General features: G+C 49.9%; 3 protein-coding genes across 3 annotated transcripts; 1 reads left to right on the top strand and 2 right to left on the bottom strand.

Moving 5' to 3' along the window:
• Positions 1–514: 514 nt before the first annotated feature.
• MAA_10529 (C2H2 finger domain-containing protein) lies at positions 515–2,935 on the top strand (the record flags this gene model as incomplete). The annotated part of the gene is made up of 5 exons (XM_007828527.1): positions 515–819; positions 879–1,116; positions 1,167–1,489; positions 1,556–1,932; positions 1,986–2,935. The coding sequence occupies 5 exons, from the start codon at positions 515–517 to the stop codon at positions 2,933–2,935; spliced, it is 2,193 nt and encodes a 730-aa protein (XP_007826718.1).
• A 3,073-nt stretch (positions 2,936–6,008) lies between these two features.
• Positions 6,009–10,183, bottom strand: MAA_10528 (hnwd1; the record flags this gene model as incomplete). The annotated part of the gene is made up of 4 exons (XM_007828526.2): positions 6,009–7,013; positions 7,053–7,438; positions 7,554–7,740; positions 7,919–10,183. The coding sequence occupies 4 exons, from the start codon at positions 10,181–10,183 to the stop codon at positions 6,009–6,011; spliced, it is 3,843 nt and encodes a 1,280-aa protein (XP_007826717.2).
• A 2,701-nt stretch (positions 10,184–12,884) lies between these two features.
• MAA_10527 (uncharacterized protein) lies at positions 12,885–13,914 on the bottom strand (the record flags this gene model as incomplete). The annotated part of the gene is made up of 2 exons (XM_007828525.2): positions 12,885–13,429; positions 13,485–13,914. 2 exons carry the CDS (start codon positions 13,912–13,914, stop codon positions 12,885–12,887), a joined length of 975 nt encoding a protein of 324 aa, XP_007826716.2.
• Positions 13,915–15,108: the final 1,194 nt, after the last annotated feature.

The following is a 15,108-nucleotide window of genomic DNA, read 5'->3' as shown; positions in this document are numbered from 1 at the left end:
AATTATAAACTTTTATAAAATAATTATAAAATATTTTTATTAAATTATTATTAAATAAAAAACTAGCTTTAAGAAAAAGACGGCAAAAGCACCACCAGTTTTGGTGGTTTTGGCCACGGAAAGAGGTGGGCCATTGGCCAAGGATCCAACGCCGCTTTAAGCTATGTAGTCTGGCCCATTGGTAGGCCACATCAGTGAATGTTCCGCGATGTACCGCCAGGTACTCACTCCTCATTGGGCAGGATCCGGACAAGGCGGTTAAATGAGCTGGCCAATTTATGAGAACTTGGAACCAAGCTCCGAGCAACATGCTCCTGTCAACTCACTGCCCTTTTCAAGAACTTAGAAATGGTCTCTAAAGTTGCATTTAAAAGCCCGCCCTCGTGGCCGCAGCGGCAAGGCGATTTTTTTGTTCCCCGTACAACCCTCCCACTCCCATCCAAATTAAGCTCAAGCTCCTCTAGTCGCACCCATCGCCTCGCCCGGATCGCAACCTCACACCATTTGACCCGTCATGGCACGCCATCGACGCTCGCCTGACGCGGACGATTCCGAGTCCTCTTTTTCCCCAGAGGTTGAGAGCTGCTTCGACGTGGATGAAGTGGATCTGTCTGGCGGTGAAACTGATGTAACGGATCTCGACCAGGACAATGATGATCTGGACATTGAAGATCAAATCCAACTTTTTGGTGGAAACATACATCCGCCTGAATATTACCGGCTTGGTATAGAACAATTCAATGAAAGCTCATTCGGTGGAGAAGACTACAGCCCCGGGAGCACAGTCTTGTTGGACGCGATAGAGGTGCAGTGGCAACAGTAAGTCACGCTATTTACTCACCTCTCGTGGACTCTATTTTCTAACTGTCCACCCGTAGATTTTGCAATGAAGTTCTATCGCGTGACCCGCACGTGTGCTTCGAGTCTATTTCTATAGGCATACTCTATAAATTCTTTGAATGGCGATTGAACCAAAAGGCGGGCAAGGACGGTAGAAGATTGAGAGGCACTACTAAGAGCAGCTCGCTGGGCACAGCCTGGAAAGTCTTCCGACTCGTATATGAGAGGGCCATCGGCGCGAAGCTCGATCCGAAATTGAACCGCAATATGCATAAGGTAAGTCATACTTAATATAGATGAACATACAGGTTGTAACGTTTCCTTAGGTCCTCCGAGAGCTTGCAAGAAAGCATGGGCTAAGCGACCAGAAGAGAGCGAATCGCTGCATGACTATCAACGATTTGAAGGAACAAATCGAGACCACGCTGAGCACCACAAAGAAATCGTTTGACCTTGGAGAACTCCGAATTTTAGCCGTGCTCTTCCTCCTCCTGCTTGCCCCCGCAGGCTCTCGCCCTACGTCCATCCTGCGGCTTCGCTTCGGAGACATCAGAGTGGCCCTGGCGAGAGACCCGGAAGGCGGACCGCACAAGGTCTTGATTCGATTTACGTTGGAGTTCACGAAGTCATATCTTGGTACTAAGGACGCGTTAGTGCACTATTCCTGTTGTCCCTGTATTGATTGCTTGGATTACCCCTGCTAATACGCCACCAGCAAAACATTTACGATCCCAGAGATGATGTTTGACCCGTCCCTACTCCTCAGTCCGCACGCTTTTCTGCTAGGCATTCTATTCCGGCACCGAGCATTTCGCGCATCCCATCTTACCTCTCCTAGGCAACTAGATGGGCTGGACATACATCCCGGCGAGCGGGAGCTGCCTCTACCTCTAAGAAGTGATCTCAAAGAGGCGTGGATATTTCGTCGTGCGGTCAAGACCTTGACGGGGTATGAAATGTCAGCAACAAAGACCATCACCCATGGCATGATCGCGAGCTGGGTCAAAAGAGTGGGCGAGATAATGGGACTTCAATACGAAACAATACCGTACAGCCTGCGCTATAATGCTGCCAATGAGTTTGACCAAAGCCGTAAGTTAAGTCCATTTAATTTGAAAGGACACTTTTAATGTTTGATATAACAGCCGACATGAGTGAAGCGCTTCGAAACCTATCCCTTGACCACGCCAATTCCACCCCTTTCCAGAAACACTACCTCGGCCGTATTGTCCGCGCTGACCCATGGGCCATTATCCGTCGGCAAAAGCCACAGCAGGCACTCATTGATCAGGCTTGCAGCATTGGCCACTCGATGAGCAAACGGCGACCTACAGATCTCACTGCTGAACAAACGGCGTCTATCGCATCAGATCCTCGTGTTCGACGGCTTACAACCCAGATGCGAAAATTACGCCCGGGTTCTGAACAGCACAAAAAGACTCACCGCGAGTTGCGGTCGTTAAAGCAGAAGCTAAAACGAGAACTTAAACAGAAAATTCGGGACGACTGGACGGACGAACAGGCTGTGGACGATATTGAACGTCAACTACAAGGAATTGGATTTGCAGAACCATCGGTGGATCATGCAGTCGGTCCCCAGCGACCGGCTCAAAAGTTGCTAGTTGAGGCACTTACAGCTCCGGTCGATAATACTCTCGAGGGTCAATACCGACGCAGAGACAACGCGATTGAAGCCATAGTTGCATATTGCAACGTAGAGGAAGGACCAACTGCACGCCGGACAAGAATTCTGTCAACAACGTCGGTCTCGCGTGAGAGTCTTCATAAGCCATCGGAAGACGACCCTTTGTTCCTCGCGACTCTGTCCGTTTTTATTGACAAGCCAGAACAGAGACCCAGGAGGTGCTTTCTATGCATTGGCGCTGCACTCTCGCTGCCTCCGGACGACCCTCGTGTGGAGGATAAGATCCAGGAATTTTATACGCCAGGAGATTTGAGCAAGCACTTCCGTCGTAGACACCTATCGCAATTGCGAGACAGCGAACAGCCAATGTGTAAAGTCTGCGATATGACACTCTCTCATAAGATGCATCTACAGAACCATGCCTTGCGAGTTCATGGGACGGTGTCATGATGTCTCTGCTAGCATCCAATCCATGATCATGTTATTCAGTTGTTGAAATCAAGACTCCAGTTTCTTTAGATTAGTTTTTGAATCAAGTAGATCAACTAAAGGTAGGCGATTGCGAAAAGCATAACTTAATCTGGCAGGAAACCCGAACGCAAAGGCTGATGTGTGCCTCATGATCTTAGCGAATATAGGCAGAAGGGCAGGGATTTGGTTTACCAAGGGTAAGACCCTAACGCATCGTCCTGTACACTAAATAAAGTTCATCTCAGTGTAGTCTTTCAATACAATTGTCGTTGATCTCCGTAGTGAAACAGCAAGCATACTCACCAGCACTGTGATTGCAAAACTTGAGCGAAATCTGTTGTTTTAGCATTCGGATTTCGATAAACCGGACACGTACAACACAATTCTCGCCGAACCAATGCTTACTCGGAAGAACTACAACTGTCTGGCGCACCTTCATTTCATCTGTACGAATCGAGTATTCCACATTGCCTTCAGGTCCAAGGAATTCCCTGTCCACAGTTGACTACGGGTTGGCTTCCATAAGCTGGGGTAATGATCCGATCAAGCGCCTCTTCAGAATAGACAGCATCGCCCATTATGGCATTAGCGAGGCGAACGAGGCTGGAAGTCTCTTGTCAGCTCCTAGCAGATCCAAGTTGATAGCCAACTTCCGCGAAGTTGCCAACCCAGTGGCTCTCCCCATAATCATTGCAGAGACTTGACTCGAAGTCTCTATGACTCCTTCCCGGTCCTAGACCCGAGCAGTAAACATCTTGCCAAACTTTCGCGTTGCGCCCATAAGGCTTCTCTTATTACCATGGCCGCAGGGCAGGTTGTTATAACGAGCCATCAAGATGCTCTTGATTGCGTAAGTGCCTGTAAATACCGGGAGGACATGGTATAAATCAACCGCCAACAAATATAAGCAGTGCTATAATTAGAGGATCTGATTGGAGTTTTGGTTTGGCAAAGAACAGATAATCTAGATCCATGCTAAGCAATAAGAGGTCACTAGCTAATTAGTATTTAATAGAGCAGCAACGTAGTTCCGATACTATGCTTTCTAAATAGACTCCAGGCTTAAAGATACTGCCCATACTCTCAGGTGGCGCAAGCGCTACTAGTTCTATTTAGATAGTTGCTAATACAGGTGCAACCAAACTATCGCAGCAGACCTAGGATCTAAGTAATTGGTGATTATGATCTGCACCTCGACTGGCAATTCCTTCCAGAGCATGATTATTCGTGTGTGGTGCGTTGGCGTTACAACCAGAGTGCATGTGTTGCAGTCCGTGATTCCGTTTCCTGATGAGAAAATATCGGATTTTGGATGGTCGGAACACCATCCCACCTTGTACCTCCCAGGATTGGTTGGATGTATCAACCAGTATACACAGTACAAACAAGGGTACGATGGGTGCGAATGCAGCAAACGGAATCCGGTGCCTGCCAGCGCCAGCAACCAAACGTACAAAACGTCGCAGACCGTCGTTAACAAGGTTTCTTTTTTTTTTTTTAACGACTCATCTCCTTCAGACTACATTTGCAAAGACTTGAATGCAACCATCTAATTATTTTTATTTTTTTTTCTTTTTGCTTTAGCCCAATTTTATCCTCTACCCAATCGTCGAGTTAGCGGAATGGAGATCACCTTGAACTCGGCGGAGATTGAGGCCTACCAGAGGCGACTTCGAGAAGAAGAAACGCCCGAGCCCGAGCTGGACGTAGATTCCGTCACATCGGTCGTGTGCTTATTATTAGTTGACTGATGCGTGGAAGCGTTGCACGAACACTCGTCAATCTCGCATGTAGTATCTTTGGCCATACCAATCTGACCCTCGATTGTATAAGACTTTTCTAACACTTCATGAATATCCCGATCGGATTGCTTGGTGGTTGTGCTATCACCAGCTCGCAGTTCATACTTGCCAGCCGAGGTTCCGATGCGATACGCCTCTCCTCCAAGCACCCCGGTTCATGAAAGGCCGCTCTAGATTTGACGTTTCGCATGTCTGGACTAATACATCGTTTAGTGCCTTTCCATTCGTAACGGCTATAGGAAACCTACGGCTGTTGGAGGTGGACTCTGAAGCCATCCCTCCTAGGCGACTTACTAGAGGCGATAACATCGCTGATTTTCTTCTCAGCTTCTATCCTGCTTGGGGTAACTCGGTTGAGAAAGTCTTTAGGTTATGCAGCTGCCACCATTGCTGCATAGCCCTGCCACTCCTTGTTCTTGTGAGAATCTGAGTAGTCGCATATATCGTGAATCACCAAGCATAGACAGTGGTTCATCAACCCAGCTGCTTCCATTCAAAACAGAGGACATCCTTTTGTCCTATAGGTTTATCCCGAATGAGGTATCGACGGGAAGGAGTCCGCTCCGTCACGCAGCTTGCCACTGGTTCCGTTCACCATTATCACAATTCATAGATGGATCTTGCTGGCCATCCCAAGGTCAAGGCGAAAAGCCAGTCTTACTGCTCTAGAAGCTTCGACATGAATAGTAGGCGAAACTGCTCGACTATTTATTCACGCTCATCCCCACACCCCTCTGTAAATAGAGATATGATAAAAAAAATTAGTTATATTGAAATGGAAACACTTCACGCAAAGGCTTCTAGCGAAGTCCAAAGCCGGTAACCTGGAGATTGCACATCCACACCTTTCCAGATCCAACACCGATACCGATCGTGCTCCCTGACACGGCCGAGCTCGACGGCCGGTACTCAGATGGTAACCATACTAGGTTCTCTGAATTGTATGTTATCCACTCTTCATTTGGACTCAAACCTACGTCTTGATACCGCGGATTTTGAGGTTCGTCTGGTGATGTGTTAGAAGCTGATAGTGCATCCAGAGCAACGGTACCGATATCAATATGCAGATGCGAGCCTGTAGTGTCGAATGAAATGTTATGCAGCGTCTTGCCAAGATTGAGCGTCCGTAGGCACTCGCCGTTGCCGGCATCCTAGACCTTAACCGTTTCATCCCTCGATGCCGATACGAGCCGTGTCGAGTTAGGCGAGAACGCGACCGTGTTAACGTAGTTACTATAGCCCTCGAGCGTTTACAGGCACTCGCCGCTACTGGCGTCCCAGATCCTGGCAGTCCCGTCCCTCGACGCCAACGCAAGCCGTATCGCGTCAGGCAAGAAGGCGGCCATGTAGACGCACTCATTATAGCCCTCAAGCGCCTTCAGGCACTCGCCGCTGCCTGCGTCCCAGATCCTGACCGTGCCGTCCCACGACGCTAATACGATCCTTATTAAGTCGTGTAAGAAGGCGACGCTGTTGACAAAGCTGCTGTGGCCCTCGAGCGTCCATAGGCACTCGCCACTGCTAGTATCCCAGATCCTAACCGTCCTATTACTTAATGCCGATACGATCCGTGTTAAGTTGTGTAAGAAAGCGACTAAGCAAATGGAGTTGCTGTGACCCTTAAGCGTCTGTAGGCACTCGCCGCTGCTAGCATCCCAGATATTGACGGTCCCGTCTTGCGACGCCGACACGAGCAGGGTCGAGTCGTGCGAGAAGGCCACCATGTTAACCCAACTACTATAGCCATCAAGCATCTGTAGGCACTTGCCGCTGCTGGTGTCCCAGATCCTGACCGTCCCATCCCACGATGCCGACACGAGCCGGGTCAAGTCATGCCAGAAGGCGACCGAGTCAACGGGGCCGCTGTGACCCTCAAGCGTCTGCAGGCGTTCGCTGCTGCTGGCATCCCAGATCCTAACCGTCCCATCTCCTAATACCAATACAAGCCAGGTCGAGTCGTGCAAGAAGGCGACCAAGCAGACAGAGTCGCTGTGACCCTTAAGCGTTCGTAGGCACTCGCCGTTACTGGCATCCCAGATCCTAACCGTCCCGTCCCACAATGCCGATGCGAGTAGGGTCGAGTCGTGCGAGAAGGCAACCAAGCAGACAGGGCGGCTATGACCCTCAAGCGTCCGTAGGCACTCGCCGTTGCTGGCATCCCAGATCTTAACCGTCCCGCCCCACGCCAACGCGAGCAGGGTCGAGTCGTGCGAGAAGGCGACCAAGTAAACGGAGTCGCTGCAGCCGTCGAGCATCTACAGGCACTTGCTGCTGCTAGCATCCCAGATCCTGACAGTCCCGCCCTCTGAGGCCGATGCGAGTAGGGTCGAGTCGTGCGAGAAGGCAACCAAGCAGACAGGGCGGCTATGACCCTCAAGCGTCCGTAGGCACTCGCCGTTGCTGGCATCCCAGATCTTAACCGTCCCGCCCCACGCCGACGCGAGCAGGGTCGAGTCGTGCGAGAAGGCGACCGTTCCAACAGAGCTGCTACGGCCCTCAAGCGTCTGCAGGCACTCACTACTGCTGGCATCCCAGATCCTGACCGTCCTATCTCCCGATGCCGATACGAGCCGGGTTAAGTCGTGCAAGAAGGCAACTAAGCGGACAGAGTCACTGTGACCCTTAAGCGTCCATAAGCACTTGCCGTTGCTGGCATCCCAGATCTTAACCGTCTTATCCCCTAATGCCAATACAAGCAGGATTAAGTCGTGCAAGAAGGCAACCAAGTTAACGTGGCCGCTGTGGCCCACAAGCGTTTACAGGCACTCGCCGTTACTGGCATCCCAGATCCTAACCGTCCCGTCCCACAATGCCGATGCGAGTAGGGTCGAGTCGTGCGAGAACATGACCGAGTTGACCTAATCGCTGTGGCCCTCGAGCGTCTGTAGGCAGGCGCTCCATCTTTCTCCTATAGCTGGCTTTATCGTAATCCATTCTGGCTCTTCCTCTTTGAACTGGCGCCGTATTAGGCTGTCGGGTGGACTGAATATGAGTGCAGACATATATGCCTGAAGAGGGCTGATCTGTATTGCCCGCTTGTGATACATAATGAATCGGCGAGCATCTCGAACTAGCTCGAGTAGTGTGAGTCTATCTGCCCTCCCCTAAAATCATGTCAGCAGGAATTATTCATCAATAGTATCGCAAGTCCAAAGCCCACCTGGACGAGCGCCTCGAGTCTCCCCATGGCAAGCACCCCTTTCGGCACGCTTCTGCAAAGGCTAAGAGCCTCGAGCCAGTACAGATACTTCGTTCTGAGGAACGTATCCACTATGCCTCCATCCTTCAGGTCCACCTGGTCATTTGTAATAGAAGGATTCCAGTCACAGAGGTGATCAACCCAATAAACGCACGAGTAACGCGACGCCGCTAGTGGATCTGAGTCTGTCGGCTTCACCTGCTCGATACCATACCCAAGCGCATTTAAGCTGTAGATATTTCGTCGTAACGTCCTAGACATGACCACGAGAGATCTCGAGAAGATGTCGTAGTGGCCCTGTCTCCTTCCCAATGGAAAGATCTCAACGGATGCCTTTGCGAGTAGATAGTCCTTTGCGGACTGATGCACAAAATAGATCGTGTCTTTTTGAATGGTTAGGAACGAACCGCAAAGGCCAACAATCTCTTGTAATGACTCTATATCGTCGGACGACTCTTCGAGCATTTCGACAAGTGATGTTAATTCAGTCAGAGTGATCGGTTCGTATACGGTCGAGATCGAAGCCAGTATCCGCTTGCAGAGTTCCGAATCCTCCGATTCGCATATCTGTTTCATCATTCGCTCGTAAAGAGGATTAAGCCCAGGCGGAAAGGAGTTTAACCTCGCGCGGATTCTTCCCCGTGGGATATTCTGGAGGTTTTGACATACTAAAGCCACCCAAAGAAAAGTGCCATTCGCATTTGAGGACAGATGGTCGAGTACAGCGCGTCGCGTCTTATTATCGTACTTCTTCTCCTGCGCTAGCTGACGCACTTTATGCCGGATATATATGCTGACAGCCGTAGAGATAGACTCCGCATTTAGCTCGAGGCGCAGCGTCACCTTTCTTCGGGCCTTGTCTAACCACTCTCCGATGGGGGGCCAGTTGCGACTAGAGACAAGCCACTTGATATGGGGAGATACCGGCGACTTCCGGATGATAACGTCTAGTAGTTTCGGCAGGCCTATAGTGCATTCGTCGAGCGCGTCGATGATTAAGTAAGTGCTTTTCAAGCTCGGGTCTTGTAGAACGTTTGTGAAGATGTCGGACAGGGCGACCCAAGCATTTGTGTCTTCGAAGACGTTTTTGCCTGCGAGGTCATGCTGCTTCTGGATATGCCAAATAAGCGATGGCTGCTGGTCGATAAGCAAGTACAAAAGACCTCGTAGGACGGCCGTGGCACTGTTAATTCGCGAATCGGTTGCCTGACAATAAAAGAAGGACAGGAGATGTGTCTCGGCTATTGACTTCTTCAGCTCGTCGATAATTCCACAGAGCAGCATCGTTTTTCCCTTCCCAGGATCGCCTTTGATCCACAGCAAGTGGCTCTGCTGGCCATTACGCCATTGTTTGAAATCGTTATTTTCGAGGATCCAGCGGTATGAGTCCGGTATCAAGCCACCCTTAGCCTCTTCGATCCGAACTTTGTCAGCACGAGGGTCGGTTACGCGTAGGTCACGCAAGCACTGCTTAGCCTTCGAGGTATCATCAATCTCCTTCTCCAGCCGCCTAACTGCGTTTCTCCTCCCTTCTCCATATACAACTGGCATCGAGATTTCGAAAATGCCCAAGAGAGAGTACGCCCAATCTTCCTCGCGTGTTGTTTGCCGGTTCTTTGCCCAGTCGAATTTCTGTTCAGTGCTGAATCTAGATAACTTAGACTCTCGAAGTGCTGAAATAGGGATCCTCGTAATTTCGTAGATCTCTTGTTCGAGAGACTGTTTATCACCAAGTTCTTCGCCCTCTTTGGAGAAAAATTTCACTGACGTAGGAGCGAGGAGCTCCTGAAGCGTCCAGCCCCGAGTGAACCATCTACTCTCCCGAAAAGCCTGTTCCCACGTTTTCAGTGTGTCCCCCCCGCTCGTTTTCCTCTTCCTCGTAGTAGACACATCAGACAGGTACACGTAGCACTTCTCGGCGCGTTGGTACCAGCGGAACATGGAGTTGAGCGACTCCGAAAGCTCAGCGTCGCTAGACTTCTTGATGCAACAACTGTCCACCCAGAAGTATCGTAAGCCATCTTGAGTCGCTTGATTGCCGCAGAACTTGATCTTCTTATATCCAGCCTTGCCTCGGTCTGAACCTCCGACTATATCTTCAAAGGTGACCTCTTTGCTCTCATCTCCCCATGTGTGCGAGAGGATGGCATATTGAGGGATCGCATCATCGAGCAACTTCTGGGTCAGGCGTAAGTCCCCATTTGGTAAGATTTCTAAAAGACGCATCGCTAGGCAAGAAACACGAGGCCGTAGAGGATAGTCCGTCGAAGGCGGTTCGAACTCGACTGCGACCGCCGAGTCGTGAGGTGCGTGAGCGCCTTTCACGTTAGGACAAAGCGGTAGGATAGCCCGATAGGTTTAGCAAGAGGAGACTGAAAGGGTTGCACTGAAGCCGAACGGACTTGACCCAGCGAAGGCAGTTAGAACAGATGTCGCATATCAAGCCTACCCTGATCGTACCTCATGTGGGGCACTGCAGCAGCTGCCTGCCCTACCCTTCCGACGCCGGAACCAACACCTCAGCTGGACAATAGGGACGCCTCACCAGCCCAAGTTCAACCAGCTCGACCAACTCCGCACCAGACGCCCTGTTGCAAACAGGCACGAGCTCACCTGCACACCGGTCTCTGGACGTTTCACACAGTGATTCACCCGAATCACACGATCGTACTCCTGTTGAGAGCACTCTGGACACGATCGTTGTTCAACCGCTGACTACACGCCGGCGACCCTCATCAGACGGTCTCAGCATGCAAGCCGACACTCAGCCGTCGATAAGTTTGACTAGCGTGGGTCGGTTTTGATGTGCTCAAAGTCAAGATGAGTAGCATTGGTCGGGGCTCGACGTAGCGGCTCATATGGCCAGCAGCTTTCAACAAAGCATTGTTTGAAGGACGCCCAAGGAAGGCCGCGACGGTGTCACACTGGATACGTGGTTTATGTATGCCTGGTAAAGTGGCTGCGTTTATGTGGCACATGACCTGCTGAAGTTGTGCCTGCGTTGCAACGGCTGCATAAAGTCAACGAGCGATGGGAGGAATGGAACAAGGCGCTTAAATGTATTCCTTACGAGAACTTCAAACTTGGTTCTTAGAAATATGCTCCTGTCCAGCTCGGCGCATGCTACTAACTCTGTAGACGGAAAGATGGAGTCGAGACGCTGGATTTGTAGCCAAGGACAGGGGGGCTCCGGCCAGTCGAGAAATTCCCCGCGTCTTTTGTGCTCGTCCATGTGCTGGCCGCGGCTACCTTGCATAAGCTGTCTAGGCTGATTGACGGCGACTGATTGACCTGTGCTTTATTCACGACACTAAGACCAATGGATATAACAATTGATCTCCGCTCCTGCACCGAATTTTCTTCCAGTGTGACGTTTCATGCTGAGATTTTTGGCTCTTCTTGGGTCCCACACCGCTGAAACCAAACAATCCAAACTGGTGTTACGCATGGGACCTGCTAGATACACACTGTAATACATGAAACTGCATAGTCCATCATGTTAATTAGTGGAACTTATGTCACAACTTTGCGGAATTTAACTATTTAAGAGATTTGTGGCGCCGCGCCATGCGGCCCGAGCCTAGCTATTTGCCTGTGCACGTCATCCCGTGTGTGGGCAAGGCACGCTGTATCAGGATAGGGTACCAACTCCCTCTCGACACTGGCCGTGATATTAGGTGTTATGGAGTTCAAGTGCCCAGATTCTTTGCGGTATAATGTGCGCCTGGGCGGCTGGAGCCGGTCGCGATCGTGTCGTGGACACGTTACGGTTTTAATTGTCCTTTAGCCTCAAGGAGCTGGATGGTGTGTAGAGTCCATCATCAGATGCAAGTGGCAGCTGAAGCACCGGTGTCCGTGCAGTTGTTTGTCAGCCTTCTTCCAAGTAGTTCTGGATGCAAACCACGGGTGGCGAACATTATGCCATACGGCGGCCTCATTTTCCGCGCCATCCAGGAATACACCTCTGATATAGCACTTACTGCTCTCCCCCCAGCATATCAGGATACATGTATCGTGGAGAGTTTGACGGCCGCAAAAGAGGCTCTGGTAATACTGTTGTTTATGCTATGTACTGTCTGTACTGTGTACAATCCACCAGTTTGCAATATATGGAAGTCCAAAAAATATTGTTTAACTTATTCATTACTTAAGCAGGTGTCAAGAAATATCTACTTATATTTGTGTGTTTGTGCATGTGGTGTGTGTGGGCTTGTGTCTTGCAGAGCGTGTAGGCCAGCGACAAGGTGTTCAGAATGGACACGGTGCCTGAGTTGCAGGAGCATGATCTGGAGTCACCACGGAGCTCAAATCCGTATCTGTTGGCTATGGATCCAAAATTATGATCTCGCGGCCGAGAAAACGAGACATTACTGAAACTGGCGAAGCCATAATCTGCCTCCGACACATTGGGCAGCGTGGGGCGGCGCCATTATCCTCCATTTGAGGCAGCTGGCAAACCCCCCAGCAAGTTTTGCAAAATACATGACCTAGAAGATGTTAGAGCTTCAGGGCAAATGAAAGTGACCTGACTGGCAAACCGCAAGTTGTATACAAAAGGTCATTAGACTCATAGCAAATGGCACAAGTGCTCCATTCATATTGTTTAACGTGTTGCTTCAAAGTGGATATATTAGAGCAACTTTTGCAAGGCTGCACTCGTTGAGATACGCACGCACCGGGCTACGCAGCATCTTTTGCAGTGTAGCGTTATCTTCCCCGCTGAGCCTGCATTGTGTACAATATGCGATCTCAAAATTTGCACTACAGAGGCACATTTATCGCAATGGTTTGGCCACTGTACACATATAATAGTGTCTGTGTAGTAGGTACAACAGTGCATCAAGTTAGCATATACTAGTTATTTATTGATTGAGTATTCGTAAGCTATGCTCCGCTATTGAACCAAAGGAGTTAAGCATGAAATCTGTCACTCCATTCCCGAGAAGTCAGAGAGGTTAAGCCCAGTTATACTCGCTTCAAATTTCTGCAAGAAAGGTTCAAAGAGCCTAACTATAGAGCATTGGTGCCTGAAAAGTGTCCTTGGATACGCATCAAGTTCGTTTTCCCGCATATCTGCGGCGGAGATACGTTTGCGGTGCTTTTTGTCTTTTTTGGAGTAGGATGCATGACCGTGCTCTTCAAATACCCGTTCCAGTTTCCAGGCTACATTGGACTCTCGGCTTTGATATTCGTCCATGGGACCGTCGTATTCGGATAGCGACGTGTAGATATCCGGTGAACGAAAATTGCGTATATCACTCAGCGCGGTGGTGAGAGAGATGTTCGGCAGAGACCCAAACGAATCTGACAGTCGTATACGAGCACATTGCGTCTCTTGAATCAATGCTCCGAGCAACATAGACCGACACTCAAACGTGCAAGGGGAGTTGCCTCGGCTCAGGCGGTCTATTGTCTGCTCCACTTCCTTGGTCAACTCACCAAGCAGTTGAATCCTCATCGACTCGATTGCATCTGTCCTCTTATTAGCACCAAACGTGTCACATGTATGCAGAAGTATTAGCATTACCGATAATTGTGGGAGGAATAGGAATGTCATCTCCAAGAAGAGGCCCTCTGCATTGCACAATTGCCAGACGCGTAGTTGATTGAAAAATATCAGGCTGATGAAGAACTGAAGCGACGAGAATCCATTTACGGAGATCCGGACATATCTCTTTAGGCGGGGACGTCTGCATCCTTTCAAGCCACGCATCCGTTACAAACTTCACCGCGTTATGACACTGCAGATCATCTGTGATGGCAGCCACATGGGCCAATGTATCAAGAGTCACCTTGTCCGGCAGCAGGTGAGTCTGTCCATGAATAATATTCATAACAATCTCAAATGCCATTCGATCGAAAATTGGCTCGAACTTCCAGTGGAAGAAACCATCGGCGTCGGGCACCGACTCCTTGCATTTCGTACGATACATTGTCTTGGCACGAGCTGATGCCATTATTAGATGCTTTTTCGAAACCCGCAGGTGCAACACCGACTGTTGTTCTTCTGTAGACATTGTATGCATTCGATCTAGAAGAAGACTTAGGCTAGGTTCTCCAGATTTTAGTTGTCAAAGGTGGGTTCAGCAGCAACCTTCATCCAATGCCTCTTCCTTAGGAGGGTTGGGGTGTATGTGCATAGTGCTGCCATCTTGATATTGAATATCATCTTGTAAATCTGATGATTCGGTCTTCGTGGTTACCTCTTGATTCGTCACATCAAGATTTGAAGGTATTGCCGACGTCGGAATAATGATGAAGACGTCTCCATCCGGGTCGATATTAACGACATTGGAAGCCATATTTTACTTCAAGCTGATGGCAGTCCACGCCGGGAGATAGTCAAGAGACTTTGGAGTGATGCGTATTTCACTGATTTTACCCCACTCGGAAGCGGATATGTGGCTCTTGCCTTGAGAGGTGACGCGCACCAGCTTGCTGCCTGACTTGGTCCTGCTGGGGCCTGACCTGCAGATTTGCAAGGTGGGTGTTTTCGTGGGCCAAAGCCATCAAAAGCGCCCCACACTCTGGCTCCCGGGTCGCTGGTGAGGGCACAGCCACATAGACATTGCATTAGTTGCTATTCCTTGATATGTATTTCGTGATGGAGATCCTGTGGAGGTAAGAGACTACAGCCTGGCGCCTCAATATATCTCATTAATAATAACATTATGGGGAATGTAGTCAATATAATGTAATGCATCGTGGCTCCAATGTCAGTCGTATTGCCCAATCCGTCGATCACTGCCAGAACAGGGACGGAGAGTGGAGTGGCGCGCCCGAGAGGTACACTTGGGCGGCTTCCCCGCCTTGCGATCTTCAAGAGCCACAAATCACGTTTTGACAGCATCGGAAAGTTCCACTTGGCGCCTCTTGGCACCGTCCTTCCGAAGCCGTGGATCTACAACAATTACTTCTCAACGTCTCCACTTCACGACCTTTGTGAACAGTATTGCCAGAATGGCAACAGACGGCCTGACTTTGGACGCAACTTCAATTTCTCGCGACGACGGGGCGTCTTCTCACACGCAGAGAAAGGCGATGAGGCGATGATCGTTGCTTTTCTCCTTGCTTCGGACAAAGGCGATCTCGAGTCGAGGAACAACGACGAGCGAACACCGCTTTCGTGGGCGGCCGAGAAGGGGCACGAG

Source organism: Metarhizium robertsii (assembly GCF_000187425.2).
Source record: "Metarhizium robertsii ARSEF 23 chromosome Unknown MAA_Scf_58, whole genome shotgun sequence".
Classification (NCBI taxonomy): Eukaryota; Fungi; Ascomycota; class Sordariomycetes; order Hypocreales; family Clavicipitaceae; genus Metarhizium; species Metarhizium robertsii.
Note: the sequence above shows the minus strand (reverse complement) of the source record. Positions and strands in the feature narration are given on the sequence as shown.